The following is a 15,179-nucleotide window of genomic DNA, read 5'->3' on the forward strand; positions in this document are numbered from 1 at the left end:
TATCAACCCACCCCTCCACTTCCTCATCCAGGTCATTTATGAAAATGACAACAGCAAGGGTCCCAGAACAGATCCCTGGGGCACACCACTGGTGACTGACCTCCATTTTGAAAAAGACCCATCTATACACACTCTCTGCCTCCTTTGGGCAAGCCAGTTCTGGATCCACAGGGCAGCAGCCCCTTGGATCCCATGCCCTCTCACTTTTTCTAGAAGCCTTGCATGGGGGACCTTATCGAACGCCTTGCTAAAATCCATATAAGCCACATCTACCGCTTTCCCTTCGTCAATGTGTTTAGTCACATTTTCGAAGAACTCCACCAGGCTTGTAAGGCACGATCTGCCTTTGACAAAGCCGTGCTGAGTATTCTTGAGCATACTAAACCTCTCTAAATGCTCATAAATCCTGTCCCTCAGGATCTTCTCCATCAGCTTACCAACCACTGAGGTTAGACTCACCGGTCGGTAATTTCCTGGGCTATCCCTATTCCCCTTCTTGAAAATAGGAACCACATCCGCAATCCTCCAATCCTCCGGCACCTCTCCCGTCTCCATCGATGACGCAAAGATCATCGCCAGAGGCTCTGCAATCTCTTCCCTCGTCTCCCACAATAACCTGGGGTACATCCCATCCGGACCCGGCGACTTATCTATCTTGATGCCATTCAAAGATTCCAGCACAACCTCTTTCTTAAAGTCCACATACTCAATCTTTTCAGTCCACCGCAAGCCCGCAGTACATCCACCCAGGTCCTTCTCCTCTGTGAAAACCAAGGCAAAATACTCATTAAGCACCTCTGCCATTTCTACTGGTTCTGCACAGACTTTCCCGCCTTCACCTTTTATAGGCCCTATTCCTTCACGTCTCATCCTTTTACTTTTCACATATTTATAGAACGCCTTAGGGTTCTCCTTATTCCTACCTGCCAAAGCCTTCTCGTGACCCCTTCTGGCTCTCCTAATTTCCTTCTTTAGTCCCTTACTACAAGCCATATACTCATCTAGATCCCTATCTTCGCCAAGTTCTCTGAACCTTTTGTACGCTTTCCTTTTCTTCGCGACTAGGTCCCGCACAGCTTTCATGCAGCACGGTTCCTTTAACCTACCAACACCTCCCTGTCTGCTCGGAACGTTGTCCTGTAGAACTCTAGACAGACATTCCTTGAAAAACTGCCATCTCTCTTCAGTACATTTCCCCGAGAATACCTCCTTCCAATTTACTCCTCTAATTTGCTGCCTTATGTCTTCATATTTCCCCTTACTCCATATAAACGCTTTCCTAGCTTGCCTGATCCTCTCTTTTTCCAATGCAAGCCTAAAGGAGATAGAGTTATGATCGCTATCCCCAAGATGCTCTCCCACTGAGAGATCTGACACCTGTCCAGGCTCATTGGTCAGTATCAGATCAAGTACAGCCTCTCCTCTTGTAGGCTTGTCCACATGCTGTGTCAGGAAACCCTCCTGAACACACCTACTAAACCTCGCCAAATGCTCATAAATCTTGTCCCTCAGGATCTTCTCCATCAGTTTACCAACCACTGAGGTTAGACTCACCGGTTGGTAATTTCCTGGGCTATCCCTGTTCCCCTTCTTGAAAATAGGAACCACATCTGCAATCCTCCAATCCTCCGGCACCTCTCCCGTCTCCATCGACGATGCAAAGATCATCGCCAGAGGCTCTGCAATCTCTTCCCTCGCCTCCCACAGTAACCTGGGGTACATCCCGTCCGGACCTGGCGACTTATCTATCTTAATGCCATTCAAAGATTCCAGCACAACCTCTTTGTTAAAGTCCACATCCCACTCCTTCATAGTAGTCTCGTCATAATCCTGAAACTCCCTCCTTAATGCCTCTGAGTATGTGTTGAGTCCATTCATTCATTTGATGAAATGAGGGGACAGCACTTGGTACAAGTTTTCTTTTATTGAACAGACTTAAAAAAATTAACATGACAGAAGCAAAAAGAAAGCGAATTTGGAGACTGGCTTCTCAGCCAGGCTCTTGAACTGAACTGTATTGAACTGGACTTGAACACACTGAAAAGCTGAACTGAAACACTCTAAAATCCAAACTATTTTTCAACCCTTATCTCATTATTGCAAGTTTTTTTCATAGGCTGTCTCCGTTTAGAAAAACAATCCTTGCAACTGCTGTATTGGGACAGTTGTTTGCCTGCGTTGTGTACTCTTCAGAAATTCAGTCAATTTTTCATGAACCCATCATGCCTTCTGATTCTACATGTGGTCAAGCTAGCTACAATTGTCCAGCTTAGCAGAGTTAGTTAACCCTTACAGTCTCGCATTTAACTGTAATGGTGCCAGAAATATCTCAAAATGAAGTCTTTGGCTGGACTGAAGCAAACAGAGCTACACATACACAGGATCCCTCAGTATGTAAACAACAAGAACTGTGACGGTTCACGAAGGGGCTCACCGCTACCTTCTCAATGGCAGTTATGGATGAGCAATAGAAATACTGGCTGAGCCAGTGATGCCCATTCCCCTTGAAAGAATAACAAAAACCTCCCTCCCCCACTTTACTTCCCAACTTCCACTATCACTCTTGACCCACCTAATACCACCATTCTTTCCCCTTTGTCATCTTTGAACCTTTCCCCCTAATACCAGATTCTATTACAATCCATCTCCACACATCTTCCCTCACCTCAGAGCTGAGATCTATTATTATCCCTATGCCGTTTCTGACTCCTCCCCATTTTCAGAGCCCCCATGTAGTCTGCTTCCACAGCTCTCTGAAGCTTTCATGAACCAAACTGACTGACTGCTCCCTCCTCTGACCAGTAGCCTGAGGTAAAATACCAGGAACCACTGTTCATAGAAATCATAGAAATCCTACAGTGCAGAAGGAGACCATTCAGCATTATCCCTATGCTCGAGGATGCCTTCTCTCTACTTCCCTTCCCACTCCCCCTTTCACTGAACAGTATCCCCCAACATTCCCCAGCGCACTCTCCCCCTTCCCTGGATGGTAATTTCCCCCTTTCCCAGATACTCTTCCCCCATCCAACCTTTACTCCACCCATCTATCCTACCCTCCCCTTCCAGCCTTCGCCTGCCTCTCATGCTCATCCTTTTAGTCTTCAACTTTCCAACACTGCCTCCTCTTTCCAGCCTTCATGCAGTTTTTGTCTCCTGCACCCAATAAGAATCAAGTTATGAGTCAAGAAGGTTGATTCTATGATTCTATGAAAGTGTAAGCAGCATTGACTGACCTCAAAGTCATGGAAAAAGTGAAGCTCATCAGGTTTATGCCACTTATATATGGTCCTTTCTCTTTATATATTAACGATCTAGATGACGGGACTGGGAGCATTCTGGCCAAGTTTGCCGATGATACAAAGATAGGTGGAGGGGCAGGTAGTATTGAGGAGGTGGGGAGGCTGCAGAAAGATTTAGACAGTTTAGGAGAGTGGTCCAAGAAGTGGCTGATGAAATTCAACGTGGGCAAGTGCGAGGTCGTACACTTTGGAAAAAAGAATAGAGGCATGGACTATTTTCTAAACGGTGACAAAATTCATAATGCTAAAGTGCAAAGGGACTTGGGAGTCCTAGTCCAGGATTCTCTAAAGGTAAACTTGCAGGTTGAGTCCGTAATTAAGAAAGCAAATGTAATGTTGTCATTTATCTCAAGAGGCTTGGAATACAAAAGCAGGGATGTACTTCTGAGGCTTTATAGAGCACTGGTTAGGCCCCATTTGGAGTACTGTGAGCAATTTTGGGCCCCACACCTCAGGAAGGACATACTGGCACTGGAGCGGGTCCAGCGGAGATTCACACGGATGATCCCAGGAATGGTAGGCCTGACATACGATGAACGTCTGAGGATCGTGGGATTATATTCATTGGAGTTTAGGAGGTTGAGGGGAGATCTGATAGAAACTTACAAGATAATGAACGGCTTAGATAGGATGGACGTAGGGAAGTTGTTTCCATTAACAGGGGAGACTAGGACGCGGGGGCACAGCCTTAGAATAAAAGGGAGTCACTTTAGAACAGAGCTGAGGAGAAATTTCTTCAGCCAGAGAGTGGTGGGTCTGTGGAATTCATTGCCACAGAGGGCTGTGGAGGCCGAGACGTTGAGCGTCTTCAAGACAGAAATTGATAAATTCTTGATTTCTCGAGGAATTAAGGGCTATGGGGAGAGAGCGGGTAAATGGAGTTGAAATCAACCATGATTGAATGGTGGAGTGGACTCGATGGGCCGAATGGCCTTACTTCCGCTCCTATGTCTTATGGTCTTATGGTCTTATGGTCCTAAAAGCAATTTCACTACTTTCTGACTGGCGCAGAACTTAATTTGGCAGATAATTTAATCCAGTGAGGTGGCCTTTTAATGAACATACATGACATACATGTCAGAAACTTGACCCGCCTTTAATCCATCTTTAAAGTGCTGAGAACAAGATTCCAAAAATTCATCCCAATATCTGGAAGCTAATTTTTGGCCTCATGTTATATTAAGCTCCCCCACCTGACACATTTTCTGCTGTTGGTGGGATTGGAAGATTCCGTCCCATATTGTTTCTTAAATAGGTAGAACTAGGCTGAGCACAGTGCTCGAGATGTGGTCTCACTTTATGCATCACAACTTTTATATTCATTACCTTCAATAAACAACAACATTTCTAATCACTTGCTGTACCTGCATACGAATGTTTAGTGATTTGTGTAACCAGACATCCAGATCCTTCTGTACCTCAGAGTTCTGCAATCTCTCCATTTAAATAATAAATAAAAACCATAATTTACAATTGTTATGACTTGAGAGGGCTTTTGACAAGAGAAGACACTTAAGCATTAACTAAACTTCTGCTAGTTGGTAGATATTATGTTTAGCAAATGCTCTGATTTACTATTAGCAACCTCATTAGAGATCTGATATTAATTGTCATAAGGAAAAACATAACCACAGGAAAATTGGATATAGAAAATTGGTATTAGAAATATGTTAATGTGTTTTAATCTTCTTATTTTTGACAGATATTTAGAAAAGAAAAGGTTGTTATTTCCTAGATTCTTCTTTGTATCAGATCCAACTTTACTGGAGATCCTTGGACAGGCCAGTGACTCACACACCATCCAGGTTTGTTTGAGTAGCTTTTAATATGTGTTTGCAAACCTAAAAAACTGAGGAAATAAAATTAAATGTAAAAATAATTAATTATGTTATCTGTAACAAGAAGGTATTGGGAGGATTGGGAAATCTTTAAACGTCAACAGAAAGCCACGAAATTAGCTGTAAAGAAAAGTAAAATGGATTATGAGAGTAAACGAGCTCAGAATATAAACAGATAGCAAAAGTTTCTACAAGTGTATAAAACAAAAAAGAGTGGCTAAAGTAAACTTGGTCCTTTAGAGGATGAGAAGAGGGATGTAATAACTGGAAATGAAAAAAGGCTGAGGCATTGAACAGGTATTTTGTGTCGGTCTTCACAATGTAAGATACAAATAACATGCCAAAAATTGATGACAGGGAGGCTATGGCAGGTGAGGACTTAGAAACTATCATTATCACGGAAGAGGTAGTGTTGGGCAAGCTAGCGGGGCTAAAGATAGACAAGTTTCCTGGTCCTGATGGAATGTATCCCAGGGTACTAAAAGAGATGGCGGAGGAAATAGCAAATGCACCAGTGGTAATTTACCAAAATTCACTGGAACTCTGGGGTGGTTCCTGCAGATTGGAAAACAGCAAATGTGGTGCCACTGTTTTAAAAAGGAGGTAGACCAAAGGCGGGTAACTATAGGCCGGTTAGCTTAACTTCTGTAGAAGGGAAAATGCTTGAATCTATAATCAAGGAAGAAATAGCGAGACATCTGGATATAAATTGTCCTATTGGTAAGACGCAGCATGGGTTCATGAAGGGCAGGTCATGTTTGACTAATTTGGTGCAATTCTTTGAGAACATGACATGTGCAGTGGACAATGGGGAACCTGTGGATGTGGTGTATCTGGATTTCCAGAAGGCGTTTGGCAAGGTGCCGCACGAAAGACTGCTACATAAGATAAAGGTGCACAGTGTTACGGGTAATGTATTAGCATGGATAGAGGATTGGTTAACTAACAGATAGCAAAGAGTGGGGGTAAATGGGTGTTTTTCTGGTTGGCAATTAGTGACTAGTGGTGTGCCTCAGAGATCTGTGTTGGGACTGCAATTGTTTATGATTTACATAGATGATTTGGAGTTGGGGACCGAGTGTAGTGTGTCAAAATTCGCAGATGACACTAAGATGAGTGGCAGAGTAAGGTGTGCAGAGGGACCTGGGTGTCCTTGTGCAACAATCACAAGGAGTTGGTTTGCAGGTGCAGCAGATAATTAAGAAGGCAAATAGAATTTTGTCCTTCATTACTAGAGGGATGGAGTTTAAAAACAGTGAGGTTATGTTTCAGCTGTATAAGGTGCTGATGAGGCCACATCTGGAGTATTGTGGACAGTTTTGTTCTCCTTACTTGAGAAAGGATATACTGGTACTGGAGGGGGTGTAGAGAAGATTCACTAGGTTGATTCCAGAGTTGAGAGGGTTGGCTTATGAGGAGAAACTGAGTAGACTGGGTTGAAATTCATTGGAATTCAGAAGAATGAGGGGAGATCTTATAGAAACATAAAAGGTTATGAAGGGAGTAGATAAGATAGAAGCAGGGAAGTTATTTCCACTGGCGGGTGAAACTAGAACTAGGGGGCATGGCCTCAAAATAAGGGGAGCAGATTTAACTGAGTTGAGGAGGAACTTCTTCTCACAAAGGGTTGTGAATCTGTGGAATTCCCTGCCCAGTGAAGCAGTTGAGGCTACCTCATTAAAAGTTTTTAAGGCAAGGATAGATAAGTTTGTGAACTGTAAAGGAATTAAGGGTTATGGTGAGCGGGCAAGTAAGTGGAGTTGAGTCCACAAAAAGATCAGCCATGATCTTATTGAATGGCGGAGCAGGCTCAAGGGGCCAAATGGCTCCTAGTTCTTATGTTATGTTCTTATGTAACACTTGAAGCTCCTTTATGTTTTCCAAGGAAAAGTTCAGAAATAGAAGTATGAAACTTAGCAATTAGAATTCATTCTGCTGTATAAAATATTAATTTGGCATTGTCCAATGTCTTAAACACCTATTTCTCATTATTATTGAATAAAAATGTTTGCTGCTGAACTAGTGAACTCTGAGATAAAGGCAAAATGCTGCGGATGCTGGAATCTGAAACAAAAACAGAAAATGCTGGAGAAACTCAGTAGGTCTGACAGCATCTGTGGAGAGAATAGAGCCAATTTTTTGTGTCTGAATGACAGCTCTGACGACTATAACGTTGACTCTATTCTCACTTCACAGATGCTGTCAGACCTGCTGAGTTTCTCCAGTATTTTCTGTTTTTGTTGTGAACTCAGAGGTTGAGTTAAAATTCTATCAAAGCAGAATCACAGAATTGTTATGCTTCAGAAGGAAGCCATTTGGCCCATTGTGTCTGCATCAGCTCTCTAAATGAGCATCATGACTTCGTGCCCCCTACCTTTTTGCTCCCCCCTTGTACATTGTTTCTATTCAAATACTCACCTGATACCCTCTTAAATGCCTTGATTGAACCTGATGTGGAGATGCCGGCGTTGGACTGGGGTAGGCACAGTGAGAAGTCTCACAACCCTCCAGGTTAAAGTTCAACAGGTTTATTTGGTAGCACCTGATGAAGGGGCAGCACTCCAAAAGCTCATGCTACCAAATAAACCTGTTGGACTTCAACCTGGTTTTGTGAGACTTCTTACCTTGATTGAACCTGCCTCCACCACACCTCCAGGCAGAGCATTCCAGACCCGAACCACTCGCAATGTGAAAAATATTATTTTCACATCGCATTTACTTCTTTTGCAAATAACTTTAAATCTGTGCCCTCTCATTAAATTGGGGGAATTTTAAGGAACCAGATGTTGGGATTGTATTGGTTACAGAACATATCAGTTAAGAATGTCTTTATAGTCTTCTGTTCCATTAACAGAAAGTATTAACTACCTGTGACTATATAAAAGGTAAAACCGCCACAGTCCCAGATGACCAAAGGCTCCCCTTTGAGGGGGAGAGCTGACTCGTGGCGATTTAACCTGAGGATCCCACACCTCAGGCAAGGGGCAAGGTTAAGAAGGTGGGCCTTCATGAATAAACTCAGCTGCTACGGAAATTGAACCCGCAATGTTGGCATTGTTCTGTATCATGAACTAGCCATGCAGACAACTGAGCTAAACAGTTATTTTGAATTATTTTTGAAGTGTGCTGTGAAATATATCTTAGGATTAAGGGTTATCAGTTTTAAAATTCTTTCACCAATATCTGTAGCTGAGGCCAACATGTTGCATGATTTCAAGAAGAAATTAGATATAGCTCTTGGGACTAAAGGGATCAAGGGATATGGGGAGAAGGGGGGACCAGGATATTGAATTTGATGATCAGCCATGATCAAAATGAATGGCGGAGCAGGCTCTAAGGGCCAAATGGCCTACTCCTGCTTCTAGTTTCTGTTTCTATCTCATTTTACAACCCTTGTAGGTGCACTGTATTGTTAAAAAGCAAACCCAAAGGTCGAAGGCCATTTGCTTCAGCTTTTCATAGTTATAGGTCTCTGTGTAACTGTTGCAGAATTGCTGGTGATATTCCATTGCTGGGAAGTGGGCCAAAAAATGGAGATCAATACAGATAAGTGTGAGATGTTGCATTTTTGCATATTATGAAGTGTTTCGAAAGGCTAGTCATGGCACGAATCAATTCCAGCCTCCCAGACTACCTGGATCGACTACAGTTTGCCTACCGCCGCAACAGGTCCACAGCAGACGCCATCTCCCTGGCCCTGCACTCAACCCTGGAACACTTAGATAACAAAGACACTTATGTGAGACTCCTATTTATTGACTACAGCTCAGCCTTCAACACTATTTATTAATAGGGGCATAGAGTACAAAAGCATTATTCCTACGAAACTCATCTCCAAACTCCGTGGCCTGGGCTTCGGCACCTACCTCTGCGACTGGATCCTGAATTTCCAAACTCACAGACCACAATCAGTAAGGATAGGCAACAACACCTCCTCCATGATCATCCTCAACACAGGTGCCCCACAAGGCTGTGTTCTCAGGCCCCTACTATACTCCTTATACACCTATGACTGTGTGGCCAAATTCCTCCAATTCGATTTTCAAGTTTGCTGACCACACCACCGTAGTGGGTCAGATCTCAAACAATGATGAGACAGAGTACAGGAATGAGATAGAGAATCTGGTGAACTCGTGCGGCACCAATAATCGTTCCCTCAATGTCAACAAGATGAAGGAGATTGTCATCGTGTTCAGGAAGCGTAGTGGAGCACATGCCCCTGTCTACATCAATGGGGACGAAGTAGAAATGGTCAAAAGCTTCAAGTTTTTAGGTGTCCAGATCACCAACAACCTGTCCTGGTCCCCCCATGCTGACACTATCGTTAAGAAAGCCCACCAACGCCTCTACTTTCTCAGAAGACTAAGGAAATGTGGCATGTCAGCTACAACTCTCTCCAACGTTTACACATGCACCATAGAAAGCATTCTTTCTGGTTGTATCACAGTTTGGTATGGCCCCTGCTCTGTCCAAGACCGCAAGGAACTACAAAAGGTCATGAATGTAGCTCAATCCATCACGCAAACCAGCTTCCCATCCCTTGACTGTCTACACTTCCTGCTGCCTCGGGAAAGCAGCCAGCACAATTAAGGACCCCATCCTGGAAATTCTCTCTTCCACCTTCTTCCGTCGGGAAAAAGATACAAAATTCTGAGCTCACGTACCAACTGACTCAAGAACACCTTCTTCCCTGTTGCTGTCAGATTTTGAATAGACTTGCCTTGCATTAAGTTGATCTTTCTCTATACCCCAGCTATGACTGTAACACTACATTCTGCACTCTCTCATTTCCTTCTCTATGAATGGTATGCTTTGTCTGCATAGCATGCAAGAAACAATACTTTTCACTGTATGTTAATACATGTGACAATAATAAATCAAATCAAAACAAAGGTGTTGCATTTTGGAAAGTCAAATTAAGGTAGGATTTTCACGGTGAATGCTAGGACCTTAGGGAGTATCATGGAACAGAAGGACCTTGGAGTTCAGATGCACGGTTCTCTAAATGTAGTGTCACAGGTCGATAGGGCAGTGAAGAAGGTTTTTGGCATGCTGGCCTTCATCAGTCAGGACATTGAGTATAGAAGTTGAAAGTTATGTTGCAGTTGTACAGGACACTGGTGAGGCTGCACCTGGAAAATTGTGTTCAGTTTTGGTTGCCTTGCCATAGGAAAGATGTTATTAAACTGGAGAGTGTGCAGAAGAGATCTGCAAGGAGTTATAGTTTAAAAGTTTAAAGTTTATTTATTAGTGTCAAAAGTAGGTTTACGTTAACACCGCAATGAAGTTACTGTGAAAATCCCCATGTCATAGAGTCATAGAGGTTTACAGCATGGAAACAGACCCTTCGGCCCAACTTGTCCATGCCGCCCTTTTTTTATTAAACCTTAAGCTAATCCGAATTGCCCGCATTTGATCCATCTAGAAGGACAAGGGCAGCAGATAAATGGGAACACCACCACCTGCAAGTTCCCCTCCAAGCCACTCACCATCCTGACTTGGAGATATATTGCAATCCCTTCACAGTCGCTGGGTCAAAATCCTGGAATTCCTTCCCTAACGTCATTGTGGGTCAACCCACAGAACATGGACTGCAGCGATTCAAGAAGGCAGCTCATCAGCACCACCTCAAGGGCAACTAGGGATGGGCAATAAATGCTGGCCAGCCAGTGACACCCATGTCCCATAAATGAATAAAAAAAAGTTATCATTCCTGGTGGGAGTAGCACCTGTAAGATTCACACTTGCCAAGTTTCCTTCAACAACACCATCAAAACCTATGACTTCTACTACCAAGAAGAACAAGAGCAGCAGACTCGTGAGAATCATAGAGTCATAGATTTTTACAGCATGGAAACAGGCCCTTCGGCCCAACTTGTCCATGCTGCCCTTTTTTTTAAACCACTAAGCTAATCCCAATTGCCCGCATTTGGCCCATATCCCTCGATACCCATCTTACCCATGTAATTGTCTAAATGCTTTTTAAAACACAAAATTGTACCCGCCTCAGACACTCACCACCCTCTGTGTGTAGAAATTGCCCCTCTGGACACTTTTCTATCTCTCCCCTCATAGAATAGAATCATAGAATCCCTACAGTGCAGAAGGAGGCCATTCGGCCCATCGAGTCTGCACCGACCACAATCCCACCCAGGCCCTACCCCCACATATTTTACCCGCTAATCCCTCGAACCTATGCATCCCAGGACTCTAAGGGGCAATTCTTTTTTTTTTAAACCTGGCCAATCAACCTAACCCGCATATCTTTGGACTGTGGGAGGAAACCGGAGCACCCGGAGGAAACCCACGCAGACACGAGGAGAATGTGCAAACTCCACTCACCTTAAACCTGTGCCCTCTAGTTTTAGACTCCGCTATCTTTGGGAAAAGATATTGACTATCTCGCTGATCTATTCCCCTCATTATTTTATAGACCACTATAAGATCACCCCTCAGCCTTCTACGCTCCAGAGAAAAAAGTCCCAGTCTATCCAGCCTCTCCACATAACTCAAACCATCAAGTCCCGATAGCATCCTAGTAAGTCTTTTCTGCACTCTTTCTAGTTTAATAACATCCTTTCTATAATAGGGTGACCAGAACTGCACACAGTATTCCAAGTGTGGCTTTACCAATGTCTTGTACAGCTTCAACAAGATGTCCCAACTCCTGTATTCAATGTTCTGACCGATGAAACCAAGCAGGCTGAATGCCTTCTTCACCACGCTGTCCACCTGTGACTCCACTTTCAAGGAGCTATGAACATGTACCCCTAGATCTCTTTGTTCTGTAACTCTCCCAATTTCCTACCATTAACTGAGTAAGTCCTGCCCTGTTTCAATCTACCAAAATGCATCACCTCGCATTTATCGAAATTAAACTCCATCTGCCATTCATCAGCCCACTGGCCCAATTGATCAAGATCCTGTTGCAATCCGAGATAACCTTCTTCACTGTCCACGATGCCACCAATGTTGGTGTCATCTGCAAACTTACTAACCATGCCTCCTATATTCTCATCCAAATCATTAATATAAATGACAAATAACAGTAGACCCAGCACTGATCCCTGAGGCACACTGCTGCTCACAGGCCTCCAGTTTGAAAAACAACCCCCTACAACCACCCTCTGGCTTCTGTCATCAAGATGTGGAGATGCCGGCATTGGACTGGAGTAAACACAGTAAAAAGTCTCACAACACCAGGTTAAAATCCAATAGTTTATTTGGTAGCAAAAGCCACTAGCTTTCGGAGCGCTGCTCCTTCGTTGCCCTGAGACCAATCCCTGAATCCTTAAGAACATTAGTTTCATTCCTAAATTGGAAGAGAGTGGCATAGAACCATTTTGCACCATTTTTGAGAAAGTAGCAGCACAGCTAAAATGGCCATCTGATATCTGGACTTTTTTGAAATTCCAGGGCAGCTATCAGAGAAAGCCAAAGTGGTCTACTCCATGCTGACTCCTGATGTGCCCACTAATTATGAACAAACCGAGGATGCCATCCTTAGTGTCTATGAGTTAGTCCCAGAAGCATACAAAGATACTAACCACAGCTCAGCCTTTAACACCATTATTCTGATGAGATTTATTTCCAGGCTTTGTGGCCTGGGGCTCGGCTCCTCCCTCTGCAACTGGATCCTAGACTTCCTAGCCCACACACCACAGTCAGTAACAATAGGCAATGACACCTCTTCCACGATCATCCTCAATACCGTGCCCCACAAGGCTGTGTCCTCAGCCCCTTACTATACTCCTTATACACTTTTGACTGTGTGGTCAAATTCCCCTCAAACTCGATTTTCAAGTTTGCTGATGACATCACCGTTGTGGGTCAGATCTTAAACAATGACGAGACAGAGTACAGGTACGAGATGGAGAATCTGGTGAACTGATGCGACGACAATAATCTCTCCCTCAGTGTCAACAAAACAAAGAAGATAGTCATCAATTTCAGGAAGCGTAATGGAGGACATGCCTATGTCTACATCAATGGGGTGAAGTAGAAAGGGTCGAGAGTTTCAGGTTTTAAGGTGTCCAGATCACCAACAGCCTGTTCTGGTCCCCCCATGTGGATGCTATAGTTAAGAAAGCCCATAGCTCTACTTTCATAAGAATTAGGAGCAGGCCACTTGTCCCCTTGAGCCTGCTCCCTAATTCAATAAGATCATGGCTGATCTGATCTCAACCCCACATTCCTGCCTACTTCTGATAACCTTTAACACCTTTGTTTATCAAGAATCCATCTAGCTCTGCCTTAAAAATATCTGAAGACTCTGTTTCCACTGTCTTCTGTGGAAGAGAGTTCTAGAGATTCTCAACTCTGAGAGGAAAAATCTCTCAACATCACCAGCTTAAATGAATGACCCCTTATTTTTAAACAATGAACTCTAGTCCCAGATTCTCCAACGAGAGGAAATATTCTCTCCACATCCACCCTGTCAATTCCCCTCAGTATTTTGAAGGTTTTGATCAAGTTGCCTCTTATACTTCTAAACTCATGGATACAAACCAAACCTCTCCAACCTTTCCTCATAAGACATCCCACCCACCCCTGGAATCATAGAACCTATGGCACGGAGACAGGCCCTTCAACCCAAATTGTTCCATGCTAACCCCATTTGCCTGCATTTGGCCCAAATCCCTCTAAACCTTTGCTATTCCTATTCCGTCTAAACCTTTCCTATTCATGTATCTGTCCAAATGCCTTTTAAATGTTGTCGATGTCCTTGCCTCAACCACTTCCTCTGGCAGTTCATTCCACATACGTACCACCCTCTGTGTAAAAATGTTGCTCCTCAGGTTCCCATTAATTCTTTTCCCTTTTAACTTAAACCTATGCAGTCTAGTTCTTGGTTCCCCTACTCTGGGAAAAAGACTGAGTGCATTCACCCTATCCATGCCTTTCATGGTCTTATATACCTCGATACGATCATCCCTCAGTCTCCTTTGCTCCTAGCCTGTCCAATCTCTACTGCTGCCTCACAGCGCCAGGGACGCAGGTTTGATTTCCGACTTGGGTCACTCTCTGTGCGGAGTCTGAACGTTCTCCCCATGAGTCTCCTCCGGGTGCCCTGGTTTCCTCCCACATTCTGAAAGACGTGCTGGGTAAGTGCATGCTAAATTCTCCCTCAATTACCCGAACAGGTGCTGGAGTGTGGCGACACACAGTGCAAAATCATGTCTCACAAATTTGATTGAGTTTTTTGAAGGGGTAACCAAGAAGGTAGATGAAGGCAGTGCAGTTGATGTTGTCTGCATGGACTTTAGCAAGGCCTTTGACAAGGGACCGCATGGTAGGTTGTTGCATAAGATTAAATCTCACGGGATCCAGGGTGAGGTAGCGAAATGGATACAAAATTGTCTTGGTGACAGAATAAGAAGTCTCACAACACCAGGTTAAAGTCCAAGAGGTTTATTTGGTCGCAAAAGCCACTAGCTTTCGGAGCGCTGCTCCTTCATCAGGTAAGTGGGAGTTCTGTTCACAAACAGGGCATATAAAGACACAAACTCAATTTACAAAATAATGGTTGAAAATAATGGCAACCATTATTTTGTCAATTGAGTTTGTGTCTTTATATAGAACATAGAACATTACAGCGCAGTACAGGCCCTTCGGCCCTCGATGTTGCGCCGACCAGTGAAACCAATCTAAAGCCCATCTAACCTACACTATTCCAATATCATCCATATGTTTATCCAATAACCATTTGAATGCTCTTAATGTTGGCGAGTCCACTACTGCTGCAGGCAGGGCATTCCACGCCTTTACTACTCTCTGAGTAAAGAACCTACCTCTAACATCTGTCCTATATCTCTCACCCCTCAATTTAAAGCTATGTCCCCTCGTGTTAGCCATCACCACCCGAGGAAAAAGGCTCTCACTATCCACCCTATCTAATCCTCTGATCATCTTGTATGCCTCTATTAAGTCACCTCTTAACCTTCTTCTCTCTAACGAAAACAACCTCAAGCCCCTCAGCCTTTCCTCATACGATTTTCCCACCATACCAGGCAACAAACATCCTGGTAAATATCCTCTGCAC

General features: G+C 43.8%; 1 protein-coding gene across 1 annotated transcript in view; it reads left to right on the plus strand.

The window, feature by feature from the left end:
* LOC144493945 (dynein axonemal heavy chain 8-like) overlaps positions 1-15,179 on the plus strand; it is a 1,745,965-nt gene that overhangs the window by 1,129,699 nt on the left and 601,087 nt on the right. The window contains exon 42 of the mRNA XM_078213522.1: positions 5,002-5,104. Coding sequence (XP_078069648.1) covers positions 5,002-5,104 — 103 coding nt within the window. The remainder of the gene's footprint in view (positions 1-5,001; positions 5,105-15,179) is intronic.

This window comes from Mustelus asterias, chromosome 5 (assembly GCF_964213995.1).
Source record: "Mustelus asterias chromosome 5, sMusAst1.hap1.1, whole genome shotgun sequence".
In the NCBI taxonomy this organism is placed as follows: Eukaryota; Metazoa; Chordata; class Chondrichthyes; order Carcharhiniformes; family Triakidae; genus Mustelus; species Mustelus asterias.